At 30.5% G+C, this 23997-nt stretch overlaps 2 protein-coding genes across 2 annotated transcripts; both read right to left on the reverse strand.

Moving 5' to 3' along the window:
* Window positions 1-14116: 14116 nt before the first annotated feature.
* LOC148194676 (oil body-associated protein 2B-like) lies at window positions 14117-15290 on the reverse strand. The gene is made up of 4 exons (XM_088096156.1): window positions 14949-15290; window positions 14781-14863; window positions 14569-14683; window positions 14117-14495 (listed from the first exon to the last, which is right to left on the reverse strand). Exons 1-4 carry the CDS (start codon window positions 15229-15231, stop codon window positions 14239-14241), a joined length of 738 nt encoding a protein of 245 aa, XP_087952282.1. The 5' UTR covers window positions 15232-15290; the 3' UTR covers window positions 14117-14238.
* Window positions 15291-16299: 1009 nt separating this feature from the next.
* LOC124822731 (protein-tyrosine-phosphatase PTP1-like) lies at window positions 16300-21252 on the reverse strand. The gene is made up of 9 exons (XM_088095827.1): window positions 20904-21252; window positions 20726-20822; window positions 20562-20644; window positions 20291-20431; window positions 20055-20189; window positions 18732-18880; window positions 18489-18630; window positions 16866-16935; window positions 16300-16680 (listed from the first exon to the last, which is right to left on the reverse strand). The coding sequence occupies exons 1-8, from the start codon at window positions 21090-21092 to the stop codon at window positions 16870-16872; spliced, it is 1002 nt and encodes a 333-aa protein (XP_087951953.1). The 5' UTR covers window positions 21093-21252; the 3' UTR covers window positions 16300-16680; window positions 16866-16869.
* Between the last annotated feature and the right edge of the window lie 2745 nt (window positions 21253-23997).

Here is a 23997-nt window from a genome sequence, read left to right on the forward strand (position 1 = left end):
TTTTTTACAGAAAAAGAAAAAACATGTCAAATGTTACTAGCTAGTGATGTTGAGGGTCATGAAGCGATAGGAAACGGTATTTAAATGTTGACTTTATTGCATGTATACATATTGTGATGGAAATCATATTTCATTACATAGAAACTATCGATGAAACAATATCAGATCAACTCCTAATAGTTAAAATTTACTCTATTAATTGAAATAAAAGATACTAACAAAAAAGAAAAATATACTAAAATATTTATTAATTCTGCATCAAAATTATATCAATGTGCTATTAAAATGTTCAGTTATTTTTAATTTAATTCTATATAATGTTAAAGCCTGTCTCCACGTGTTATATTAACTTATGTAGGTTACGAATATAAAAGGTACGAAAATTAAATAACTTTTCAAAATTTAATTAAAAAATGAGTATATAATTTTTTATATAGAAATAAATAATTCTAATAAAGATATAAATTTAACTGTTTAAATAATTATATTAATGTGGATTTTCCATCTGAATAGTTATAGCGACTTTATGTATTATTATGTTTTTATATAAAATATTCAATCTTGAAAAATGGTATAGTTATATTTTATAATTTAAATATTTATAAAATTTACTAATTATTAGCATGTTTCTAAATTTAAGAAGCATGCACTGTCAGCGAAAAAAAGTTTGTATATATTGTCTATTGATAGAAGATTACTTTTGATCTTGTACCAGGAATGACCGTTAGCGCATTTTAATGCCGAAGGACCAACCACCGTCCGCCTTCCGTGACATTGGAGGCAGACGCCCATATCACATGGGCGGACGCCCACACGTCATTGACCGCCCAAATCACTAATCATCGTGGCTTAGGTAAATTAACCTGGCTTAGAGGTAAGTGGGGATTAAAAGCTATTGGGCTACTTTGGGCTGTGATTAACTTTTCACTAATCCCAAGCCCATAGCGAAAACTATAAATACAGGTCCATGGTGAGTGGTAGATAGGTTACATTGAATGCACATTTATTGCTGTCCTTAAGAAAAGCCATTGTTCCGAAACTGACTTTGGCATCGGAGAGTCTTTTGCAGGTCTCCGCCCCCTAGGATTAAAGGGAGAGCTAAGACTTGGAAGGAAGATCAGCAACCAAGACAAGAGCGCAGGAGAATTGGGAGATCAGGAATAGCACAGCCCTACACATCCGAAACAGATCTGATTTTAAAAATAATTATAAAAGTAAGCAGATATATTAGATACCAATATTGGCAAGTTAAGTAAGACCATAGGAGATTTTTACATTAATTATTCATGTTCTATTCGTGTTTTCTTTTTAATGTTACATGTTCATACAGTTTTGAAATATTTCCATGGTTATACTATGACCGTTTTTTTTACAACAGATATTAATTAGTTACATGTTAAATATTCATTTATACGTTATGCAAGTATATAATTTAGTTACAAATCTTAATATGTTTTCATGAAAAAAAAATCATATTATGTAGTGGTATTTGTCTTCCGTAACCTGTACGTTAATAATGTATCTATATAATTTATAATGATTATATATAAATATTTATTGATGGCTGAAATTTATATCACTGTTTTTTATGACAATGTATGTCATTAGCTATTAATAAAAATGAATATACGAGTAAAACGTGTTGTGTTTATCCAAGGAATTAGAAATGCATATTTGCGGAATTATAATAATATGCAATCTCGTTTGAGGGAGGAGGAAATTGGTAAGTGTGAAATATGTTTTTACAATAACGTCTTTGGTTAAATGGTTAAATAATACGCAATATGGATGATGTGAAATAATTTTATAAGATGAGAATCAATTCCACGGAGGTGAAAATCGATTGCATGTCTATTCCATACATGTATAAATAATTATAAAATTGGGAAATAGGTTGCAAAATAGTAATTTTACATTTTACTTTATTAAAATATTTTTTTATTCGATCACATTCATCAAATTTTTCACAATCATTTCTAAATTTTACATTCAAATCTATTTACTTACACTCTCAAATTCCTTAAAAAAACAAAACAATTTATCTTCAAATTATTTTTTTCACTTTTTCTTAAATTCATCATCTTAAGAAAACACATTTCAATGATATGTTTAAATTGAAGAAAGGATTTGAAAGAAGATGAGTAGATAGATTCGAAGAAATAGAAAAAGAATTATAATATTGTTTGTTTTAAAGAGAAGATTATGTGATTTAAGTGAATTTGTAAAGAAAGTTTCACAAACTTTGTGTGATATGATGACTATGATAAATTAAAAATGTTTTAATTGATAAAATTAGATTATTATATTATCATTGAAAATAAATATGATATAAATTTAACGTAAATTATGGAAATTATATTAAAATGAAATGAAGTTGTTATTTATAATTAAGGTAAATAAAATAAATAATATTATGTTGTGAGCCTTTCACAGCCGTATGTTCTTACATATGGAATTATGGGGGAATCGAATCTATGAAAGAATGAATTAAACGAGTGAGGAATCAATTCCCAAGGGTAGAATAGTCATTTCACGTTATATATAGAGTAAATACTTGCAAATAGAGTTGTCAAAACGGGTAATCCGGCCCGGTCTGACCCGACCCACCACGGGTTGGCCACTTAGTGAGCCAATCCAACCCGGCTCATTTATTAGGGAGCCAAAAAAATTCGAACCCGACCCGACCCACACGAGTTGGTGGGTTAAACGGGTTAGCTCACTTAATTAACTTTTTTTTCGTGAGATTCTTATAACATGTTATTTTGATCGATCAAATTGAAACAGTAATAATTGGACCAATTGATATAAAAGAAAACGAAACAAAAGAAATATATTGTTATATATATTCTAAGCTATCAAACATACAATTTTGCCAATTTAATTTAATGAGACATACACAACCGTTTGACCAAGAAATTACATATAGCCGTTAACAAAAATATATAGCACAAGATAAAACTGTCATGCTTATAGATAGGTCTAAAAACAAGATAAAACAAATCATATATTCCTGAATTATCCAATTTATAATATTATCCATCTATTAAGTTGGAGTCCTGAATGGATAAATCCACAAAACCCTAAACCCTAAACTCTCTTGAAAAGTATCTCCTTCCTTATCAGGTTGTGCATTTTGAATAATTAATTTAATTAATTTGATTTCAATAAAAAAATAATATTTGAATAATTAATTTAATTTAATTAAAAAAAATAGGTGGGTTGGTGAGCCAACCTGACCCACCACGGGTTCAACCCATGTGAGCCGGGTTTTTAGTGAGCTGAGTCAAAATTGACTCGCATAAAAATTTTACATATTTTTCCAACCCAACCCGGCTCAAACCCTTTGATGAGCCCGGTTGACTCACGGATTTCAACCCATTTTGACGACACTTCTTGCAAATCTTGATATAACATAGTAACCTCGTCACCCGCAAATTCACCTCGTTGCACAATAAATCATCAAACATACACTAAAAGAAAACAAACTTCTATAAAATAAATTAAAACAACTTATACAAAAAAAAACATCAAAACATTTATATTATATTTTATTACATTAACAACAACACATAAATACTCCATTTCAAGCAAGTCACTAAATATGAATAATTAAAAAAATAATAGTCTTTACTTTAGTTTTCATCTTCTACCTTTCCTTCATTTTAAATAAATCTTCAAATGTTATTGTTGTTAAATATAAGTTTAATTTATTGTTGTATGATAAAATAGGGTAAATAATTTGATCTAAATAGAAAAACAGCTAAACTTTTTTTAACCTAACTCACATCTAAAACACACAAACATGTACAGAAGGTACAGTGCAACTTAATCTTGGCACAATCATGAATTTGTGGATTTTTTTTTTTCATTTTTCTCAACCTGGCTCTTTGAACTCACTTTTGGATCCTTGGATTCTAAAAAGTGTTTGGCTCCACCTGCTGAAACAATGAGCCTACGTTTGGTTTGGTTTGGTTTGGTTTTCCGTACAAAACAAAGGACAATCCAAATGCACGGTTAAACTTTCGGCTGGTTAAGCTCTCAGTTGTCTTAAACAAACACGTTAAATTTTCTGAAAACTATAACTACTGATATTCCAACGTATTAAAGCAACATGTTCGATACTTTTTTGTGAGAAAGCTTGCTGAAATTTCAAGGAAATTTCTTAAGCATCAATGAAAAACACAACAAAGAAAAACTATTTCTCAATTATTTTTTGTCAGTTTGTAAAATCCCAAATGGCTTCAGATTTTTCCTTGTCAGGGCTTACATGCTACTTTAGTCTTGACTGATGGGTGCTAATATTTGTTTATTTTCATACATAGCCATTGACAAACACCCAAGAGGTACATGAATATCATTGATTTAGAAGTTTCAAAACTTGTTTGAACTACTTATTCAAACAGATTCTTTTAAATAATATGGCAGTTTTTCCATAAAAGAAGTTTTCCAAAATGGTTTGTAGTTCTTTATATAGTTAAAAAAACTGGGAAACCCCTGAAAGCATCGTTGCCTAAGGAATCGATCCTATAAATTGCGGTTGGCCAACTTAGGAAATGCAAACAAACAAGGATTCATTGATTAAGCTATTAAGCTTTCACATGCGTATAATCATTACCCTCACGCACAGTGCAAGCACATCTGAATAGGAGAAGAGTTCACAAACAATAAATTAAGGGTTGCAAAGAAGTTAGATAGCTGATTAACCATGTATCACATCTTGTTTGAACGGAGAAGGAGGTTTAGGTAGACAACGTCAATAAAAAATATCAATTTGATTTGAGTTTAACTTTATAAGAGATTGACATTACTCTTTATCTAAAATTTTAAAATAAAAAGTAATGAATCTTCAACCTTATATGATATCTATTTTTATTTAACGTGAGACTTAAATTCACTTAAAATTTTAACAATTTCTTTTTCTTGGAAAATTCAGTTTAGAGAAATAGTACAGCGGAAACATTAGCAAAGGATTCCAAAAAAGTGGTCCAGTTAAAATGAACACTACAAAAATGGATATAATGTTTTCACAACGAGGAATAGACTTATCTGCTAGGAAAACATTGTTAGAATTTTATATATGAGTTTAAGTTTCAGATTAAATAGAAATGAGAAGATGAAACATAATATAAAATTAAAAATTCATTAAATATTAAAAAGTTAGGTACGTAATTGTTATTAAATTTTAACATAGTTATTGTAAGGTATAATTATATGAAAAGAAGACAGTGACAATATATAGAGCTGATTGCTTACCTATTAATATTGAGCAATAAAAGAACCCAAGCACTGTAGATTAAAGTTTAAGAATAGCATTGAGTTCTGCCAAATTCATAAATATAATAAAAAATGCTAATGCTTCAGACTCAGCTAAAACTACCAAGTTTTTTATAATCAAAATATAATTATTTACTACTTTTATAAATCATTGTAGAAACCTTATTACGATAAATTTAAAATAAAAAATAACTCTGACAGATTCTAAAGTTATTTTCAATAACTCTTTCAAATGCTATTCTCAACCTATTTTAATAGCCACTTTAAGACACTATAAAAATGGCTCATAACTCACAATTTAGCCTTATTTTTCCGTCTATTAAAATACAACTCATATAGGTGCTTATAAATAAACAGGTATTCGGTAATTGTTTATAATTAACTATTTATCCTATAAATGTTTAATTAGGCTATGTACATTTTATTTTAATTTTTTTGAATTATCTCATACTCATTCAATGCATAGATATTTGTTTGTTCTTGTAACAAAATAAAATGGCATATTAAGATGGGCGTATTGTTACATTTTTCTTTTCACTAGAACACATCTTGATTTTCAATTGAAAACATTTTCTAAATTTGTTTTGGATCAAAACAATCCAATATCTCTAAACAATATCTTTAAAATGATTAATTGAAACAAACTCAAGGAAAAATTATATTTTGATATATAGTTTTAAAAATCATTTGTTTAAATAGAACCTCAAAATTTCATGATGTAAAGAGTTAATTTAAATTAACTTTTGAGATATAATATTCATTGCATAATAAAAATCATATAGAGAATACTCAGATAATATATTAATGAGATAGGTAAACGTTGATTTCTTTATTAGTGTATAAAAAAAATATATATTTTATTTGAATTTTAAAAAAACATATTTGAAGTATTTTTAAACTTGAATATTTTTTTTATAATTTTTCAAAATTATTTTTTAACTTCATCGACTTTCTTTTATTAATAGTTGCATAATTAACAATTGTCATAAAATGATATTAATGTGTAGTATTTTATAATTATTTCATTTTATCTAATTATTATTTCATATTTTAATTCGAAATTTATAAATTTATAAATTTATAATTTTTTAAAAATATTTGATAATACTTGATATCGAAACATATATATATATATATATATATATATATATATATATATATATATGTGTGTGTGTGTACTTATTATCGGATGGAGACGATAAAATTAAAAATATTAAGTATTTTTAAATTAAATAATTATACTTTTATTTGAACGAGGAGGAAGTACAGTTTATCAACTGGCAGGAAATGTATACACTAAATAGTGTCTTTTCTCTTCTGAATGTTTGGAATGAAATTTTGACATAATAATGTTATTTTAACATTAAACTCGATAGTGTATAAAATAAAGCAGTGAAAGAAATGATAGAAAGAAAGTAGATCTTATGCCATGGAAATTGGAGGTGGAGGTGAAGGAAAAACTGGTTTAACATGTGTTTGTGGGCCTGAACGGGGTGGAGGAGGTGGGCTTGGTCGAACACCCAACTTTCTCATCTTCAAATCTACAAATTAAAACAATTTTTCATCATCTCGATATATTTCAACCAAATTTAATTACTACACTTACAAATCCTTTTATATTACACTATGCATTTATAACTATCATGGTAAATGAGGATGGGTGATCAAATAATAATATATAATTAATATGATAGTTTTATTACTTAATTTCTACTTTCATAAGACTAAAAATATAAAGGAAAAAACCTGATATAAATGACACATGATATTAAATTGTAAATTGGATGATTTAATGATAAAGATAAACCTGCTTTAACTGGAATTGGTTGGATGAACAAAGTGAAGGTGATCATGAAGAGAATACAGAAAGACAAAGACTTAAAAGAAATAGTTGTCCTAGTCATCCTCAATTTATGTCTGTTCAATGCAGAAACCTAAGCCCAATTAATATATAACTTCTGTTTCATAGTTACCAAACCAAAATTTTTCTTCTCTTTCAACTTTCAATGAAATTTCCTACAGAAAAATTGGTCAATGTATGATGATAATAAAGGGAACACGTTTTGGTAGGAAAAATCAACAGAAAAAAAATAACTAGTTTTCAATTTTTCCATAATCATATTACAATATGAATTATTTATCAATCTGTCTTAAGAATATAAAATCAATCACTTGTAATAATATTTTTTACTTAGTTTATATTTTTTTTATCGGGTACAAAATTCCAGTTACACTTAACTTAAAATAGCTTAAATCCAAATTTACTAAAAAAAATTGTGGAATTGTATAAATGACGAACCTGAAAAATCTATTATAAAAGGAAACTTCGTGGTAATGTTGCATATGACAAAAAACTATAATAAGTTATTTGAAATTGTGAAACAAAGAAAATACCGTGCAAATGGATTAGACGTTTTGAAACCACCTTCTAACCCTAACGTGTATTTAGAGAAGATAAAAATGTAAAGAAATACGTTAAAAAATGTTTTTCTTTTTATCTATAGATTTTTTTATTGAAAAATTGACTGAATATTTTTAATAGAATCTGTTTTTTTAATCAAATTTTTATTTGCAAATTTTTAAATTCTAAACCTTAAAATCGATTTAGTATAAAATAACAAAGTTATTTTAATGGCACATTACTTTAAGCCATAAAATGATCGAAGTTCGTGTATTAAGTATGAACCCTAATTCTAGCATGGATTGTTTGTGTTTGACTGGAATGCGTTGATGGATTAGTCTTGGCACCTTTGAAGGATCTAAAATCAAAAAGATAATAGTAACTTTTGAAAAAAAAAGAAATACAATTATTATAAGGAGAATTCAAGAGGTTTTCCAATTTGCTTAGAAGGGAAAATAGATTTTTGGTACTAGCAACGTATTAGATAAATATTTTTATAATTAAAACTAATTATAAATAAATATTTTAAAGATATAAATTATATTTGTAATAAAAAAATTTAACGTATAAGTTATATTTTAAATTCATAACGAATAATCTATACATCATATAAGACTATTTTATTTATTGAACATTTTTAATACAATATATTAAAATTAAAGTAAAAATATAGATTATGTTTTTAATTCAAGTATACTGAGATAGCATAGTTAAAATATAGTATTTGAGGTATTATTTATTTTAAACTTTGTAGCTCAGTTATGATTTTGTTTTCTAAAAAGGTGTTTTAGGGTGTTGAAGGAAAAAAATATATTTAAATTGTCATTAATCAATGTATAACTTTTGGATGTAAGGAAACAAACTCTACTGTTAATGTCTAAGGGAAACAGGATTCATCCTCCAATGGAGTAATAATGAAAAAAAAAAATCATCTTGAAACCATTTTTTCATTCATTTTTAATAAGGATTCACATTTTGAACCTCAAGTTTGTCTTCATATACATTACAAATAGTTCGACTCAAAATTCATTAAAATTTTGTAATTTAAAGTTATGTTACACATTCGTTAAACACCTCGAAAATATTAAAAGAGAAAAATATATTTAAATTACTATTTATCTCAATTTTTAAGTTATGTGAAACTTTAAATGTAAGAAACAATAAAAATAACGTCATAATAAAATTTCATTAAAATATTTTATATTTTTACGAAGGAAGGAATCATTATAAAAATTACTATCATTAGTTACCACTAATTATAATGATATAGAAAAGAGAAAAGATGAAGCTATTTTAAGAACAACTTAAAAAAGTTACTTTCTATCTTTATTTGTAGTTTTCTTTTACTTTAAGTATCTAATTAGCAATTAATCTTTGTCCATTAAATTAAATCAAATGCAGGTGAAAAATTCTAATAAGAATTAAGTAAATATTTAAATGTTAAATTAAGAACAAATAAATTGATATTTTCAAAATATTTTCTATTTTTCATTTAAGTTCTTAATTTTAATTAATAATATGTTTTCAAATTTATAAAAAAATTGCATAGCTAATTCTGAGATTATCAATTTTAATTTTAGTGGAAGCATCAGCGATGTAGTATATATGATCATTTCATGACTAATTGGTGAACCTGTCTATTTTTTGTAAATAATTTTTTTCAATAAAAGGAAATTTTGAAAATTACTATAGAGTATTAGAGTAAAAATACAATTTATTTATTTATTGTCTTATTTAAATGTATTTATCGTCAAAATTTCTTTTTTGCCAAATAGGTTTATTCGTATTGGTCTAGTATAGGTGTAAATTTTATGTTGCATTCCATTGAGCTCTTTGAGTCGAAATCTTCTTTCGTTGTTCTCTAAACACTATCATCTGTTTTAACTTTTTGGATTACTTTCGCCTTACCATTGAAAAATTTGTTGTTTCTTGTTTTATTAACTTTGTTGGTGATATTTTCCCTTTAAAAAAAAACCTTATATTTTCATTACTGATAATTGTTAATTGTGGTATTTTATGTGATTGTATTGTTTTGGTATTTTTTGAAGTACATAAAAAAATTATTCTCTTCTATCTTTTTGGGATACATTGAGCTAATTTTGACTGCAATGTCATTACAAGAAATTTTTTAAATAACAATTAGATTTAGAGATAAAAAATAATTTGTCACACTAATTTATAAAATAAAGATCATTGGTATGAATAAAAAATTATAAAACATAATTTGTCACACTAATTTATAAAATAAAGATCATTAGTATGAATAAAAAATTATAAAAAATAATTTGTCACGCACTAATTTATAAAATAGAGATTATTGGTTTCTAAGATATTTATTATTATGAATAAAAAAATTATAATCAGTGACTAATTGGATTTTAAATTGGTCACCTAACATTAATTACTAAGGTTTTCACTATCATTATCTATATAAGTGGTGGAAAAATATATGTGTATATGTATATTCATTTTTTCATTATGATAACAAAATTTATTTTTCATATTATTAAAATAAAAATAGTATTAGATTTTAAATGAAATATGTTCAAAAAAATAATTATAAAATAAATATTTTTGCCATGGATAATTTTTATTATAAATAATTGAGTTTTAAAAGATTAACTATAAATTTTAAAAGATAAAATAATAAAATGAGCTATATTAATAAAATAAAATAGACAATAACACGTGTATAGTAATGTAAAATGTTTAAAAAGTATAAATATTTAAACAATTACATTTTTTAAAAGTTTGTTGTATCTAATAATTTTTAAGTAATGAAATATTCTATATAAGATGACATTTATAATTACATATGTATCTAATTTTTTTTTATATGATTAATAAGCGGGTGAGTTTAAATAAGATTTGTTTAAATTAAATTTGTTTTAAAAGTGATTTTTAATTCATTCAGTTGTATGTGTGAAAAGAAGGGTGTAGTTAGCATATAGAGTGAGTCTTTATAATATTAATTGGGCTTTATGTGAGCTAAATCAGTTATTGGTTTAAAAAAATAATAAAAAAGAAAATGAAACTTAGAGGAAAGAGGGATATGTAATGCGAAATCTTCTTTTATGTCAATCTGAACATAGACCTTTATCACTTTCATTCTTCTTTCATGGTTTCTTCTCCCTTGTGAAAAAGCACCAAATCTCCTTCTTTTACCCAATTTAGATTTTCTTCCATACTTTCACTCAAAAAGAAAACTGAAGCATGAGTTGGAGGTAAACTTCTTTCTTTTTGTTGTACTGGATTTCCTTATTCTCAGTAGATTACATAGAAATTGTGTGTTTTTCATGGTAGAAAAAACAGAGGAGACAATGAACAAGAAGGATAGCAAAAGGGAGAGAGTGGAGAAGGTCTTGCATTCTTACACAGACCAAAGAGGATCAATCAATGCTGTCACAAGTGTTCATTCCTGTATTCTTTTTTCTATCATAGTTTCTGTCTTTCTTTCTTCTTTGTTTTTTTCGTTTCTTTCTTTCATTCCTCTTTTCTTTCTTGATATACTGTTTTGTTTATTTATTCTTTTTCTTTCTTTTTTATATATTCCCTTTTCTGATTTTTTTCATTTTCTTTCATAGTTGATTCTTGTTTATATATATATATTCATAGTTTTTTGTTTTTTATTTCTTCTCTCGCTTTTGTTTCCTTCTTTTTCCTTTTTTTTACATTATCTTTCTTCCCATAGTTTTTTGTTTTTTATTTCTTCTCTCGCCTTTGTTTCCTTCTTTTTCCTTTTTTTTTACATTATCTTTCTTCCCTAGACTCGAGAGACCAAAAACTCGAGAGACCCAAAAGATCAAGATCATAAATGTAATAATATCCCAGATTATAGAGAAACATATAATATAGTAAGTTTATATTTTAATAAAAGAGAACAGTTAGAGTAGATTTTAAATAAAGTGTGGTTCAGCATACAGTCATCCTAAATTTGACTTATAATTTAAAACTTAAAGTATTTCAAAATAATATGGATAACTGAGAATCCTAACAAAACTAAGTAGCAGCAGCAACATTTGTCTTCCTCCAAAGCCTGCTCTAGAGGCACCTCATCCATCTCTCCTCACATCCAAGTGAATGATCATTGCAAAAGAAAAAAACATACCCAAGCAAAGCAAAGGTGAACTAGATGTAAAAATCATGTTATAATAGTCACACGAAACATGCAAGTAAGGACCGATACACTACACACTACACAAACATGACTTGTTGCACTTAAACTTGACTCGTCCGGACTTAGAATGATTGCCGAGCTATATGGCAGGTCATGCACTCGTGGTGGCTTCTACTGCTTTGCAAAGCTATTGCAGTTTCACCCTACCACACTCACGAGGTTTGACCGTTATCACTCACCATGCACTTGGACCATACTGAAAGCACCCACCAAGACTAGGACCTCCTGGTACTTGAGAATAATTGATCATTGTAATTTCAGTAATTTCAGGATAACCCCAAGACTGAGCTAGCATGCAAATCATTCTAAATACTAAGGACACCACCATGAATCTAAACCCTAAACCCTAAACCCTAAACCCTAAACCCTAAACCCTAAACCCTAAACCCTAAACCCTAAACCCTAAACCCTAAACCTAAACCCTAAACCCTAAACCCTAAACCCTAAACCCTAAACCCTAAACCCTAAACCCTAAACCCTAAACCCTAAACCCTAAACCCTAAACCCTAAACCCTAAACCCTAAACCCTAAACCCTAAACCCTAAACCCTAACCCTAAACCCTAAACCCTAAACCCTAAACCCTAAACCCTAAACCCTAAACCCTAAACCCTAAACCCTAAACCCTAAACCCTAAACCCTAAACCTAAACCCTAAACCCTAAACCCTAAACCCTAAACCCTAAACCCTAAACCCTAAACCCTAAACCCTAAACCCTAAACCCTAAACCCTAAACCCTAAACCCTAAACCCTAAACCTAAACCCTAAACCCTAAACCCTAAACCCTAAACCCTAAACCTAAACCCTAAACCCTAAACCCTAAACCCTAAACCCTAAACCCTAAACCCTAAACCCTAAACCCTAAACCCTAAACCCTAAACCCTAAACCCTAAACCCTAAACCCTAAACCCTAAACCCTAAACCCTAAACCCTAAACCCTAAACCCTAAACCCTAAACCCTAAACCCTAAACCTAAACCCTAAACCCTAAACCCTAAACCCTAAACCCTAAACCCTAAACCCTAAACCCTAAACCCTAAACCCTAAACCCTAAACCCTAAACCCTAAACCCTAAACCCTAAACCCTAAACCCTAAACCCTAAACCCTAAACCCTAAACCCTAAACCCTAAACCCTAAACCCTAAACCCTAAACCCTAAACCCTAAACCCTAAACCCTAAACCCTAAACCCTAAACCCTAAACCCTAAACCCTAAACCCTAAACCCTAAACCCTAAACCCTAAACCCTAAACCCTAAACCCTAAACCCTAAACCCTAAACCCTAAACCCTAAACCCTAAACCCTAAACCCTAAACCCTAAACCCTAAACCCTAAACCCTAAACCCTAAACCCTAAACCCTAAACCCTAAACCCTAAACCCTAAACCCTAAACCCTAAACCCTAAACCCTAAACCCTAAACCCTAAACCCTAAACCCTAAACCCTAAACCCTAAACCCTAAACCCTAAACCCTAAACCCTAAACCCCTAAACCCTAAACCCTAAACCCTAAACCCTAAAAGAAAGACTTAAATTAAGAAAAAGGACTTAAATTAAGAAAAAGAAAGACTTAAATTAAGAAAGACTTAAATTAAGAAAGACTTAAATTAAGAAAGACTTAAATTAAGAAAGACTTAAATTAAAGAAAGAAAGAAAGAAAGACTTAAATTAAAGAAAGAAAGAAAGACTTAAATTAAAGAAAGAAAGAAAGAAAGACTTAAATTAAAAAGAAAGAAAGACTGACTTAAATTAAAAAGAAAGAAAGACTGACTTAAATTAAAGAAAGAAAGACTTAAATTAAGAAAGACTTAAATTAAAGAAAGAAAGAAAGACTTAAATTAAAGAAAGAAAGAAAGACTTAAATTAAAGAAAGAAAGAAAGAAAGACTTAAATTAAAAAGAAAGAAAGAAAGACTTAAATTAAAAAGAAAGAAAGACTGACTTAAATTAAAGAAAGAAAGAGAAAGACTGACTTAAATTAAAGAAAGAAAGAAAGAAAGACTTAAATTAAAGAAAGAAAGAAAGAAATTAAAGAAAGAGTAAGCAAAGAACAAGAAATAATGAAGATTAATTGTCAACCCTAAACCCGTAAGGAAAGACTTTAAAGAAAGAGCAAGCAAAGAACAAATAATGAAGATTAATTGTCCGTAAAGAAAGAACAACAAGAAAGAACGACGAAAATTAATTGGATTAATTTCCAACCTTAAACCAGAAAGAAAGAAAAATGAAGAACGACGATTGATTGGATTGCTTGTAATACGAAGATTGATGGCCAGTGAAATGGTTATAATAAATTATAATTTATCCTTAAAAACAGCTTATGTCATTAAGCTTTAGATACAATTCATTTATTAGCTGAGAAAATGAGAGAAAGAGTTGGGATATTGAGTGAATCAAGGAAAAGGTGCCCTCAACTTGATCTGAGTCTCGTGGATGTCAATGGCAAATCCTTTGCCATGCTGCTTCCAGTAGTCAGCCAAGGGGTTGATCATCTCTGGTTCAGGAATCTCCACCCTTGAGCTTTTCAGGCTCTCTGAGGAAATACTGTACTTGGCATCCCTCTCATGCACCAGCTCTCCCCTCACCAAACCAGGACTTACTGCTTGTGGAGACATCATCAGCGCAGGTGCACCCATAGGAAGCCTGTCCCCTGCATTTGTAATTAAATACTTTACAAAAAAAGAAACTCAAAAGAGGATCAAATTCTTTCCATCTATGCGTACCTCTGTCAGCCTGCCACGTACACCAGAATTTGCCGTAGGTTTTGGCTAGGTTTTCGAGCTCCGGTTTCCCAATAAGCTCTGGAACTCTAGGGTTCACCCAGAGACCCGATTTGACCTGCACGGTCCAAATCATCATTCAGAAATTTTCAATTCCAAATAGAAAAAAAAAAACAAAACACATGACAAGCAAAGCAAAAGATCAGAATAAAAACCTCATAAGCATGAGAATGCCAAAGTTTCTGTTCCTCCGGTGGCATAGTTTCAAAGATATCATCAGACACAATATACTCCACACCTATCCAGCACACAACCAAAACATTAAACAAATCAGATATTGAGTTTTGAGAAAGTTGAAACAAAAAGAGAGAAAACAAGAAGACCAAGAAGACGAGCATCGGATTCGTCGGAATCGTAGACGGCGCATTGGATGAAATTTTGGTGGAGTCTGGAGCAGTAGTGGTGAGTCTCTATCTGGCGAGACATGTCGTGGCTATAGATGGCGAAGGAACACGCGTGGTGACTAATCTGCTTTATGGGTTCCAGTGACTGTATCATCATTGCACCCTTGTCGATCATGTGCTGTCCCACTCCCATCGCCTTTCCCGGAGTTGGTTCCGGACCCTTCGCCGAAGTTGGTTCGGATGACTTGTCCGTGGAGGCCATTAACTATTGCAAGTTTAACTCAGTCTCCTCTCTAGAGCGTGTGGAATATCATACCCTCGTGACTCGTATATATAAGCCGAAGATGGAAAACGTGGGTTGAGGCTTTGGTTCCACGCAGACATGCAGCGATGGTAACGTGGCTGATTGTAGAGGTTTTGGTTCCACGTGGACATGCAGCGATGAATGCGTGGCTGATAGTCGAGGTTTTGGTTTCACGTAGACCTGCTGCGATGATTACGTGGCTGAATTTAGAGAGACTCGCGAAAACATTTACTATCACAAAAATATGGCATTCTAAAACATTAATATGTTATTGAGTATATTTTGTTAAGGGGATTACTAAAGTCCCACTTTCCTCGCTATATCATCTCGAAACTGGATTCACTGTAAGTGGATTTTTCAAAATAGTGGTCTGAATTCACAAACTCTCCGCTACTTTCTTTCATTGAGTTTGATTTGATACTAGGATATACTAAACAATAAAACCCAATCATAAATCCTAACCTTAAACTCTAACAAAAAGAATCCTAACCCTAAATTCACTGCAACTTGTCTTTACACGGCCAATTAATCACTAATCATCTTTAATAAGAATTCTAAGACAATACTTGTTAAAAAATAAAGTTATAATATATAATAAAATTAAATATGTTTGTAACCCTTAATTTTTATATAAAATTGAAATTAATATATTTTAATTTTTAAATTTAAAAAATAAATAAATATAATTTTTACAACCTAATTACATTCAAATTTTTTATATTTTTTATATGTAAAACACATTTCAAATTAGTATTTAAATTATTTATACTACTTAATACGTTTTCACTTCAATATCATTTGACGTAATTAGATTAAAAAATATATATTTATTTTTAAAGCTTAAGAACAAAAATAGATTAAAATTTCAAAATAATTTCAATTTCATAATAAAATGGATTAAAAATATATTTAACTTTTTACAATAGAATAATTGTACGACTTCTTTATGCGGTCAACGCATGCTTTATTTTTCTAATATTTTTGTTTTCTTAAAGGTTAACTAAATATAAAATATGCACCAATAAATAACGCGATAAATTTGATAATATTCTTTGATCTTGGCCCAAGTTGATTAACCTTGAGACCTAAGCACATAAAATGGGATTACATAACTTCAGTAGGGCAATGGACATTTGATTATTGCAGCCATTAATAATTATGCCATTCTGTTCCCCAATGTAATTCTAACAATATAACCAAAAGGATGCTAATATCAGTGAGCTTTCCCCTCCTGCCATTATACATGAAAAGCTAGAGAATAACAGAGTCAAATTCATAAAATATCCAGAATGCTAATGTTTCAGTGTCAGCTGCCGGGAGACATGAGCATTGCATGAACCAAACAAAAGGTCGAAGAATGGGAAGTTAGCTTCAAAATGAGGCAAACAGCCTAACATCCTTCGAGCTCTGGATTTACATCACACAAAACACAGCAATTCGTCAAGCTAGCAAGATAAAAACTTTGAAAAGGGTATAGCAGAATTACATAATAAAGGAAAACTCAAACAAATCCTATCCAGTATAAAAAGAATTTGAGGAGGTAAAATATTTATACTATATGAAAAACTAGAAAAGGAAGCAGAAGTACGTACCCTTCTACTGCTGAGATACAAGGTCTTCCAGTTCATCTATGATAGCTTTATAGCAGAAAATGTACTGATCCTGATAATTGCAGAGTCACCAAAAGGGTCAACTAGTAAGCATATAGAAGAAAAGGCCCAGACAATAATAACAATACTAATGGTTTATGATTACAAATTACGGGGATGGAGAGAAGGAATATCAGGTTAAGATAAGGAGCCAGATCTGTACAATAAGCTCCCAACTAGGACCGATTCCCAAGTGTCTGGTAAACTGAGGTTACCTCAGCCAAAAAGCCTACTGGACGGAAGACTACCATGTCATCTTCCTTAAGATTTTCCTCAATTACATTAACCTCCTTTCTTGTTCTTAAAAATTATAGAAATTTTCCTTATCTTTGATTTTTGGTCTGTTAGGAGGGTACATGTCTATACAAAACTTTAGTCGGAGGGTATTTATCTGATAAGAATTTGAAACAGGTCATTTAATTTCTGACAGAAAGCTAGAAATGAATTTCCAATGCCCCTAAGCTCAAAGATTAAAAAAATAATTGCACAAAATATTTGTGCTAGAAGTACTGAATACAATTGTGTATGAAGAATCACAATAGTGTTGGGTGATTAGGCTCAAAAAGATTTCCAATGCCCCTAAGCTCAAGATTAAAAAAAAAAACTTTGCACAAAAATTTGTGCTAGAAGTACTGAATACAATTGTGTATGAAGAATCACAATAGTGTTGGGTGATTAGGCTCAAAAAGATAGTCTCAATTCCATAAGTTCAATGGCACTTTTTGGTGGATTAATTGTCATAACTTGAACTCAAAGACAGTACATCAGTTGCTGATAGTGTCAACCGTATCTTAATTGTCGAGTGCTTCTATCTCGATTGTCCATTCAACACTAGTTTTTTTATTTGATGAAAACATGTTTTTGCTCAGTGTGTGCAAGACCATGGAAATTAATTTTCCAAGTTTATTTCCCTTCTTTTTATTTTTAGTTTGAGAGCAAGTCGTACCCCATCTTATTTCTTAGAGTACTTATGTCGATTGGTAGAGCCTCCACATGTTTATTTATTTTTTACCTTAATTACCTCTATATTCCACGTGAAAAGTAGTAATAGGAGCATGATCCCAGTAATAAACTAGTTGATAGAACACACTTCTCGTGTAATTAAAAAAACAGGGATGGATACTTTCAAAGGAGGACACGGTTCCTCAACAGAGAGTTTGATTACATCCTATCTGGCCTAGTTCCTCGCAATAATCTGCCTTCATTGTCATCAAAATGTTATTATTATTAGGAGTTCCAATCTGGGCAACACAATATTCCTTTTTTTCTCAACATAAAGGAATTCATAGATTCTCCACTGAAGGAATGATGTTCTTTGAAACTTCTAATTTATACATCCTTGCCTAACCAGCCAGCCTAGTTCGTCGCAACAATCTGCCTTCTTTACCATCAAACAAAATAATATACCATATCATCACTATTTTATATTTCAAAAGCTCTTGTCTTTTTATTTAGTTAAGAAATGGAACTTGACAAACAAGCAGCCCACCTAAATCTTGCCATTTCATAAAAAAATCCGTATATTCATTAATCGTACTTAAATATTAAATCAACAAATCTTGATACCTGGGTCTGAACCATTCCAACACGCTGGGCCCTGAACACAGCTACTGTGTTAGCAATATCTACAGCAGACATATCACCAGCAAGTATTCTCTGAATTGTGTTGTGAATTGTGCAATATGTTCCAGTTCTACCAATACCTGCACTGAGTGATAGAGTTTGTCTCAGACATACGTACACGTGATATATTGTCATCATCACTGCTATAAAGTGAATAAACACAAAAAAGGAAGGAACAAGATGAACCTGCAGTGGACCACTATTGGACCAAGGTTTGGTGGTAAATGGTATAATCTTTTCAAAATTTCACGCACAGCTAATGTATCTTTGGGAACTCCGTGGTCAGGCCATTCCGGATACTGAATATGCAAAACAGATATTGGAGCATCTTCTACCTGAAACAATAGATAAAGATTAGCATGAAACAGGATGCAATACACCTTGATGATAAAGAGAAATTGAGTGCATTTCAAAATTATAACAAAAAAATTGTTATGTTTTTTTCTCCTTTTTATAGAAAAGGAAAGTTTACAAGGGGGAAAATATGATATATTGCAATAAGGTAAACCCCAGATATATAGCTTGGGATGAATAATATTTCAGGTTAGTATGCATAGATGCAATTGTCCCCATCAACCTAAACACCAACTTAACTAAAAAATAGTTTTCCATCAATCAATGCCAGTTGGGTTTCCATCAATGGTTTGTTTCAAGTTTCTTGTGTCTATCTAACTCAACAACAAATTGCCATCTTAAGACCACGAAAATAAAATATTAATAAAACAAAATAGATACCCTCCACACAACTTTGCTTGATATGCAGAACATTTAAAAAGCAAAAAGATGAAAGGTTATTATATGGAATTTTTATCTTGGTGCAAAAGAAATTTAATTTGAAAAAAATAGAAGAATATACAACCAAGGACAGGAAAAAAAACTCCAAATTAAAAGAAACTAACAAATCAAGGAAGGTTTATTTTTTATAGTTATGTTATTTCTCCTTCCTCAACGTTTAATTCAAATCACCTATATATGGAAGATTATATTAGCGGAATAACTAGGAACTCATCCAGAAAACTTTCCAAAGCTATGTGTTATTATAGTTAGAAGTAATCACTTTGAAGGGTGTCATTTATTTCATGTTGATAAAAGTTCCCATCGTTATTTTTCTTATAATATTTGAAGAGTATACAAAAGAACCCCCCAAACTTCAAAAAACAAGACTAAGAATCAACTGCTATATTTTAGCCATGACTAGTTCTAGAACCACCACCCCCGGGAAAGCATGAGCACATTCCATCATTTCATTAAGCTTCCATAGTTAAATTTGGAGTGGCCTCTCGGGTTCTAGTGTTAACATAGTTGAGAGATATATTATCATTAAGGAAAGAATTCAGTTTAAGCATTACAACTACAAAAGGCCAAGAGTTAAATGAATGGTTTTCAAGAGAAGGGGACCTCTTCCCGAATCTCACATCCTCCCATCTACAAACTATTACACATGACAGTCTGTAAAGAAAGATATAAAGCCTGAACGTCACAACCATTACAAGAGGAAAATAATCTGACCTCTCTATGGTTCACCTCTAAAAGGCGCAGCACCAGTGAAGTTTCAGTAGTGTTCACCCATTTACCAATAACAGAAATATTACCAACTTCCCTAGGTCCATCCTCCGCTTGAAAATAATCTCCACACTTTACCATCTATAAAGAAAGTAAAAGAAAACGTGATAAAAAAAATACAACAAGGAAGAAAAAACTCAATATGTTAGTGAGTAGGCTCGAAAGGGCCAAGTGACAAGTACCTTATAATTATCCACCAACCTTGTTAGCATGATAATTGCAGGGCAGCGATATTGGATAATCATCTCCCAGAAATCTTCATAAGTATGCGGAAGTGGACCTTGTGTGGCAACAAACTGTGACACGTTTCCAGAGGAGGAGGTCTACATAATACATTGAAGAGGCACATGCAAGCCAATTTAACAATCTATCTATTCCCACCAAATCTCCTTGCACAACAGTTATTTAATTAAAAGCAAATTAAATAAACAAACAGAAGAAGTAAGTTTATACCGAGACCAAGCTTGCATTGATATACCCCTGTGCTGCAGGTCTATAATCCGAACTCGATCTGAGAACAACCCTGTTATTGTCAACTGAAACAAGAAGTGACAAAATTCAATTTCTTTTCCCGGAAATAACACAACAATCCAATAAACCCTCGGCAACAAATTTACATGGCAAAACGTCCGTGTATCGGTTTTTGTTCAAATTGACGCCGTCAAGAGCGACGGTGCATCTTCTCCTCATCTCACTCGGCGTTATTCTGTTTGCCTGAAACCGCAACACAACCCGGTACGGTGAATCTTTGTGTGTTTGAGATATGAGAATAATGGATTAGGTTAAGGTGCGAACCTGCAAGTGTGCAAACTCCCGACTGATGGTGTGAGGAGCCTGGAGTTTGTCCTTCAAAAGGTTGATGGCTTGGGTGCAGTGGCTGACCTGATCCGCAGTGAGCGTGATCGGGGAGGGGCTATCGGGCGAGAAATTGAAATTCTCGGGAGGTGGTGCGGAGGAGGAAGTGGTGGTGGGGTTGCCGTCCATGGTGGCTCTCCGGCGGGGACGAGAGCGAGTACCGACGAGGTTCCCCAGCTCCAGCTACGGTGGATTCTCACTTCACTGTTGCTATCAGTGCAGTGGAGTTGACCTGACGCAATAACAGAATGCGCACTTTGCGATTCGTTTTTTCATTTTTATTAGACTGAAAAGTTAATGCCGTTATTGAATTTATATTGCCTCTCTAATTTGATTTCTGAAAAAGACTAAATTAAGAGAGAAAAAAATCTTGAAACTTTAACATATGTATTTCGTGTTAGTTTCTAGATAATCTTTGTTTTCATGTCTCACATATTCCTGTCTAGAAGCTGGATTAGGAAGCCATCCGTCGAATAATTAAATAAATTATTGAATTACGTAAATTTAATTATAAACAGCTTCTTTGTCCGAGACCAAATGTATGTGATAAGAACTGTAATTATAAGGTTTAATCATTCACTAAGTCTCTATTTTCGTATGGAATCTCAATTTAGTCCCTTTCTTTCTGGAAATATCAATTGGGTCCCAAATTTATGAAAATTGCAACAAATGGATCCTTTCCGTTAAATTGTGTCCAACGGCGTTAGGGTGTATTTGACGTGGCACGCTGTTGTGAACTTCTTATCTGACGTGGTTGATTCAAGCAATAGCAGTGAAGCACATGGATATTTAAATTTTTTAAATAAAAAGAAAATAATTGTTTTAAACCAAAATGGGATTATTCTGAGTGCAGTAAGGAGAAGTGCACAGATTAAACACACTATTAGGAATTAGGGATTGGGATTATTCATGGACAAGCTTCTCACCTTCGCCACTCCTCTCCATTGATGATGCACTGTTGCAATCACCCTTAGCTTCAACTCCAGGGATATATTTTGCAGTCACACAAGCTTTTCTCTTTCCCTTCTTATCAACACCAAGCTTCTTGCCGCTTTTGCCGCTTTTGCAATCACCCTCAGATAATTCATCCATCTCAGTCTGCAACTTTTGCCGCTTCTCTTCAACCCTACAATCAAAATCAGAACAAATTAAACGAGTCTTCCTCCGCATTCTAGAACCCCTTCTTCGATTCGTTCTCGTAAGCTTCCATTGTTGCAAAGTTTAAGCCTTTCTCTTGTTTGCTGCAGTTTTGAAAGTGATCCCTAATTCGATCCACACAAAACTTGAATCCCCTTTTAAAACAATTCTTTTCTTTTTACTTAAAAAATTGTAAATATCTACGTGTTTCACTGCTACTGCTTGAATCAACCATGTCAGATAAGAAGTTCACAACAGCGTGCCACGTCAAACACACCCTAACGTCGTTGGACACAATTTAACGGAAAGGATCCATTTGTTGCAATTTTCATAAATTTGGGACCCAATTGATATTTCCAGAAAGAAAGTGACTAAATTGAGATTTCATGCGAAAATAGGGACTTAGTGAATGATTAAACCTAATTATAAATATTATCTAATAAATCAGTTTAAAACTTTTACAAAATAAACACCATCAAAGAAAAACAATATAGCTTAAATTTTGTCTGAGCATGTTTAACTTCGCTTACTTGTTGTAGCTTCTATGATTAGACCAAGCTAATGAACTTATCTACTTTTTAAAGTAATAATTATATTTTTAAATTTTTTAAAAATATTATTTCAATGAAACATATAAATGTGTTATAATTTTATTTTTTTTAAAAATAATCTAAAACTTAAAATTAATTCAACTTAAATTTTAATTTTTTTCTATTTCTTTTTTAATAACGAGACAAAATAATCCTTCGTCTAACGTCATATCTAATCAAACCTAAAATTCACATTTTGCTTAAAATTCAAATGGAAATTATATTTTTATCCCTTGGATTGATCAAATCATCCTCTAATTCGCTTATGTATGATTGTCTTTCCATTGTTTCCATTTTTTTTAATTCGTTTTTTTTATTATTTGTTATTGACATTAATTGTTATAGACTTATCTTTCTTTGGTTTCAAGATTATTTACTTTATTTTACTTATATAATATCTAGTTCATCGCTTTTTAAATCTAAATTTGGTAAGTTTTATTTATTTATCTTGTAAATCAGTTAGTATTAAAATTGATTGTTTCTATTATATAAGAAAATGTACTCTTAGGAGTTCTTACATTGACTTATTATTGCGCGAAATAAGTCGGGTGAATATGCTCTAATCCTAAGATTTGACCAAAACAAATTCTTACAAACAAAAACACTTGTCAAGAACTTGCGATAAACCAAAACAAGTACAGATTGCGCTATTCAAAGCACGCAAGTCATGCTATTGAGCCCAATAGAAAAGAAACTATTTTACATTTATTTAGGCTTCAATAAAATATAACCTACCTTACTCATTTCATATTAACTCGGCTATTTCTTTAATATAATATAAATTCATCTAATTAATTAATTTAATTTCCAACTAATATGTTGATACACACAAAAATTATAAATCCTTAATAAACAACAATTTTAATATTTAAGGTTACAATTTTGTTTACATTGTATTTTAAGAACTAATTAGTATAATTTCTTTTAGCGTTGTTAAAATATAATTGCAGCACAACCATTCATAATATTAAATAGAATAGTAAAAAATATATTTATTTGTTTAAGGATCACAAAAAATAAAAAGATAATATTTCATGTATCATTTCCTTTTAATTCCTTTTCTAATTTCAAAAAAATTATTTGTTGAATATAGCAAATTAATTGCCATGAAGCAACACGAGCTCAAGGTATTGGAAGAAAGGAAAGACAAAGTATTAGGTTGTTTGTGACACAAATGTGAGGAAGAAAAATAATCTGTTAACTATAGTTTTTAACGTTTAGGACAATATGACCCAATCAAATTCTATTTTTGAGTGATATTTTATTTTCCTTGAAGTCTAGTCTTCTCTTCTTCTCTTTTCTATAAT

Source organism: Vigna umbellata, chromosome 8 (genome assembly GCF_029865625.1).
Source record: "Vigna umbellata cultivar VRB3 chromosome 8, Vumbellata_1.0, whole genome shotgun sequence".
Taxonomy (NCBI): domain Eukaryota; kingdom Viridiplantae; phylum Streptophyta; class Magnoliopsida; order Fabales; family Fabaceae; genus Vigna; species Vigna umbellata.

What these genes read in the sequence shown, in the direction of transcription:
- LOC124822731 (XM_088095827.1), bottom strand. Translation starts at nt 21,092, where the DNA reads ATGGACGGCAACCCCACCACCACTTCCTCCTCCGCACCACCTCCCGAG. An exon ending in GGGAGTTTGCACACTTGCAG is followed by an intron (nt 20,823 to 20,903) that starts GTTCGCACCTTA and finishes TTGCGGTTTCAG; the next exon opens with GCAAACAGAATAACGCCGAG. An exon ending in ATACACGGACGTTTTGCCAT is followed by an intron (nt 20,645 to 20,725) that starts GTAAATTTGTTG and finishes TTCTTGTTTCAG; the next exon opens with TTGACAATAACAGGGTTGTT.
- LOC148194676 (XM_088096156.1), bottom strand. Translation starts at nt 15,231, where the DNA reads ATGGCCTCCACGGACAAGTCATCCGAACCAACTTCGGCGAAGGGTCCG. An exon ending in ATCCGATGCTCGTCTTCTTG is followed by an intron (nt 14,864 to 14,948) that starts GTCTTCTTGTTT and finishes TGTGCTGGATAG; the next exon opens with GTGTGGAGTATATTGTGTCT. An exon ending in TACGTGGCAGGCTGACAGAG is followed by an intron (nt 14,496 to 14,568) that starts GTACGCATAGAT and finishes TTACAAATGCAG; the next exon opens with GGGACAGGCTTCCTATGGGT.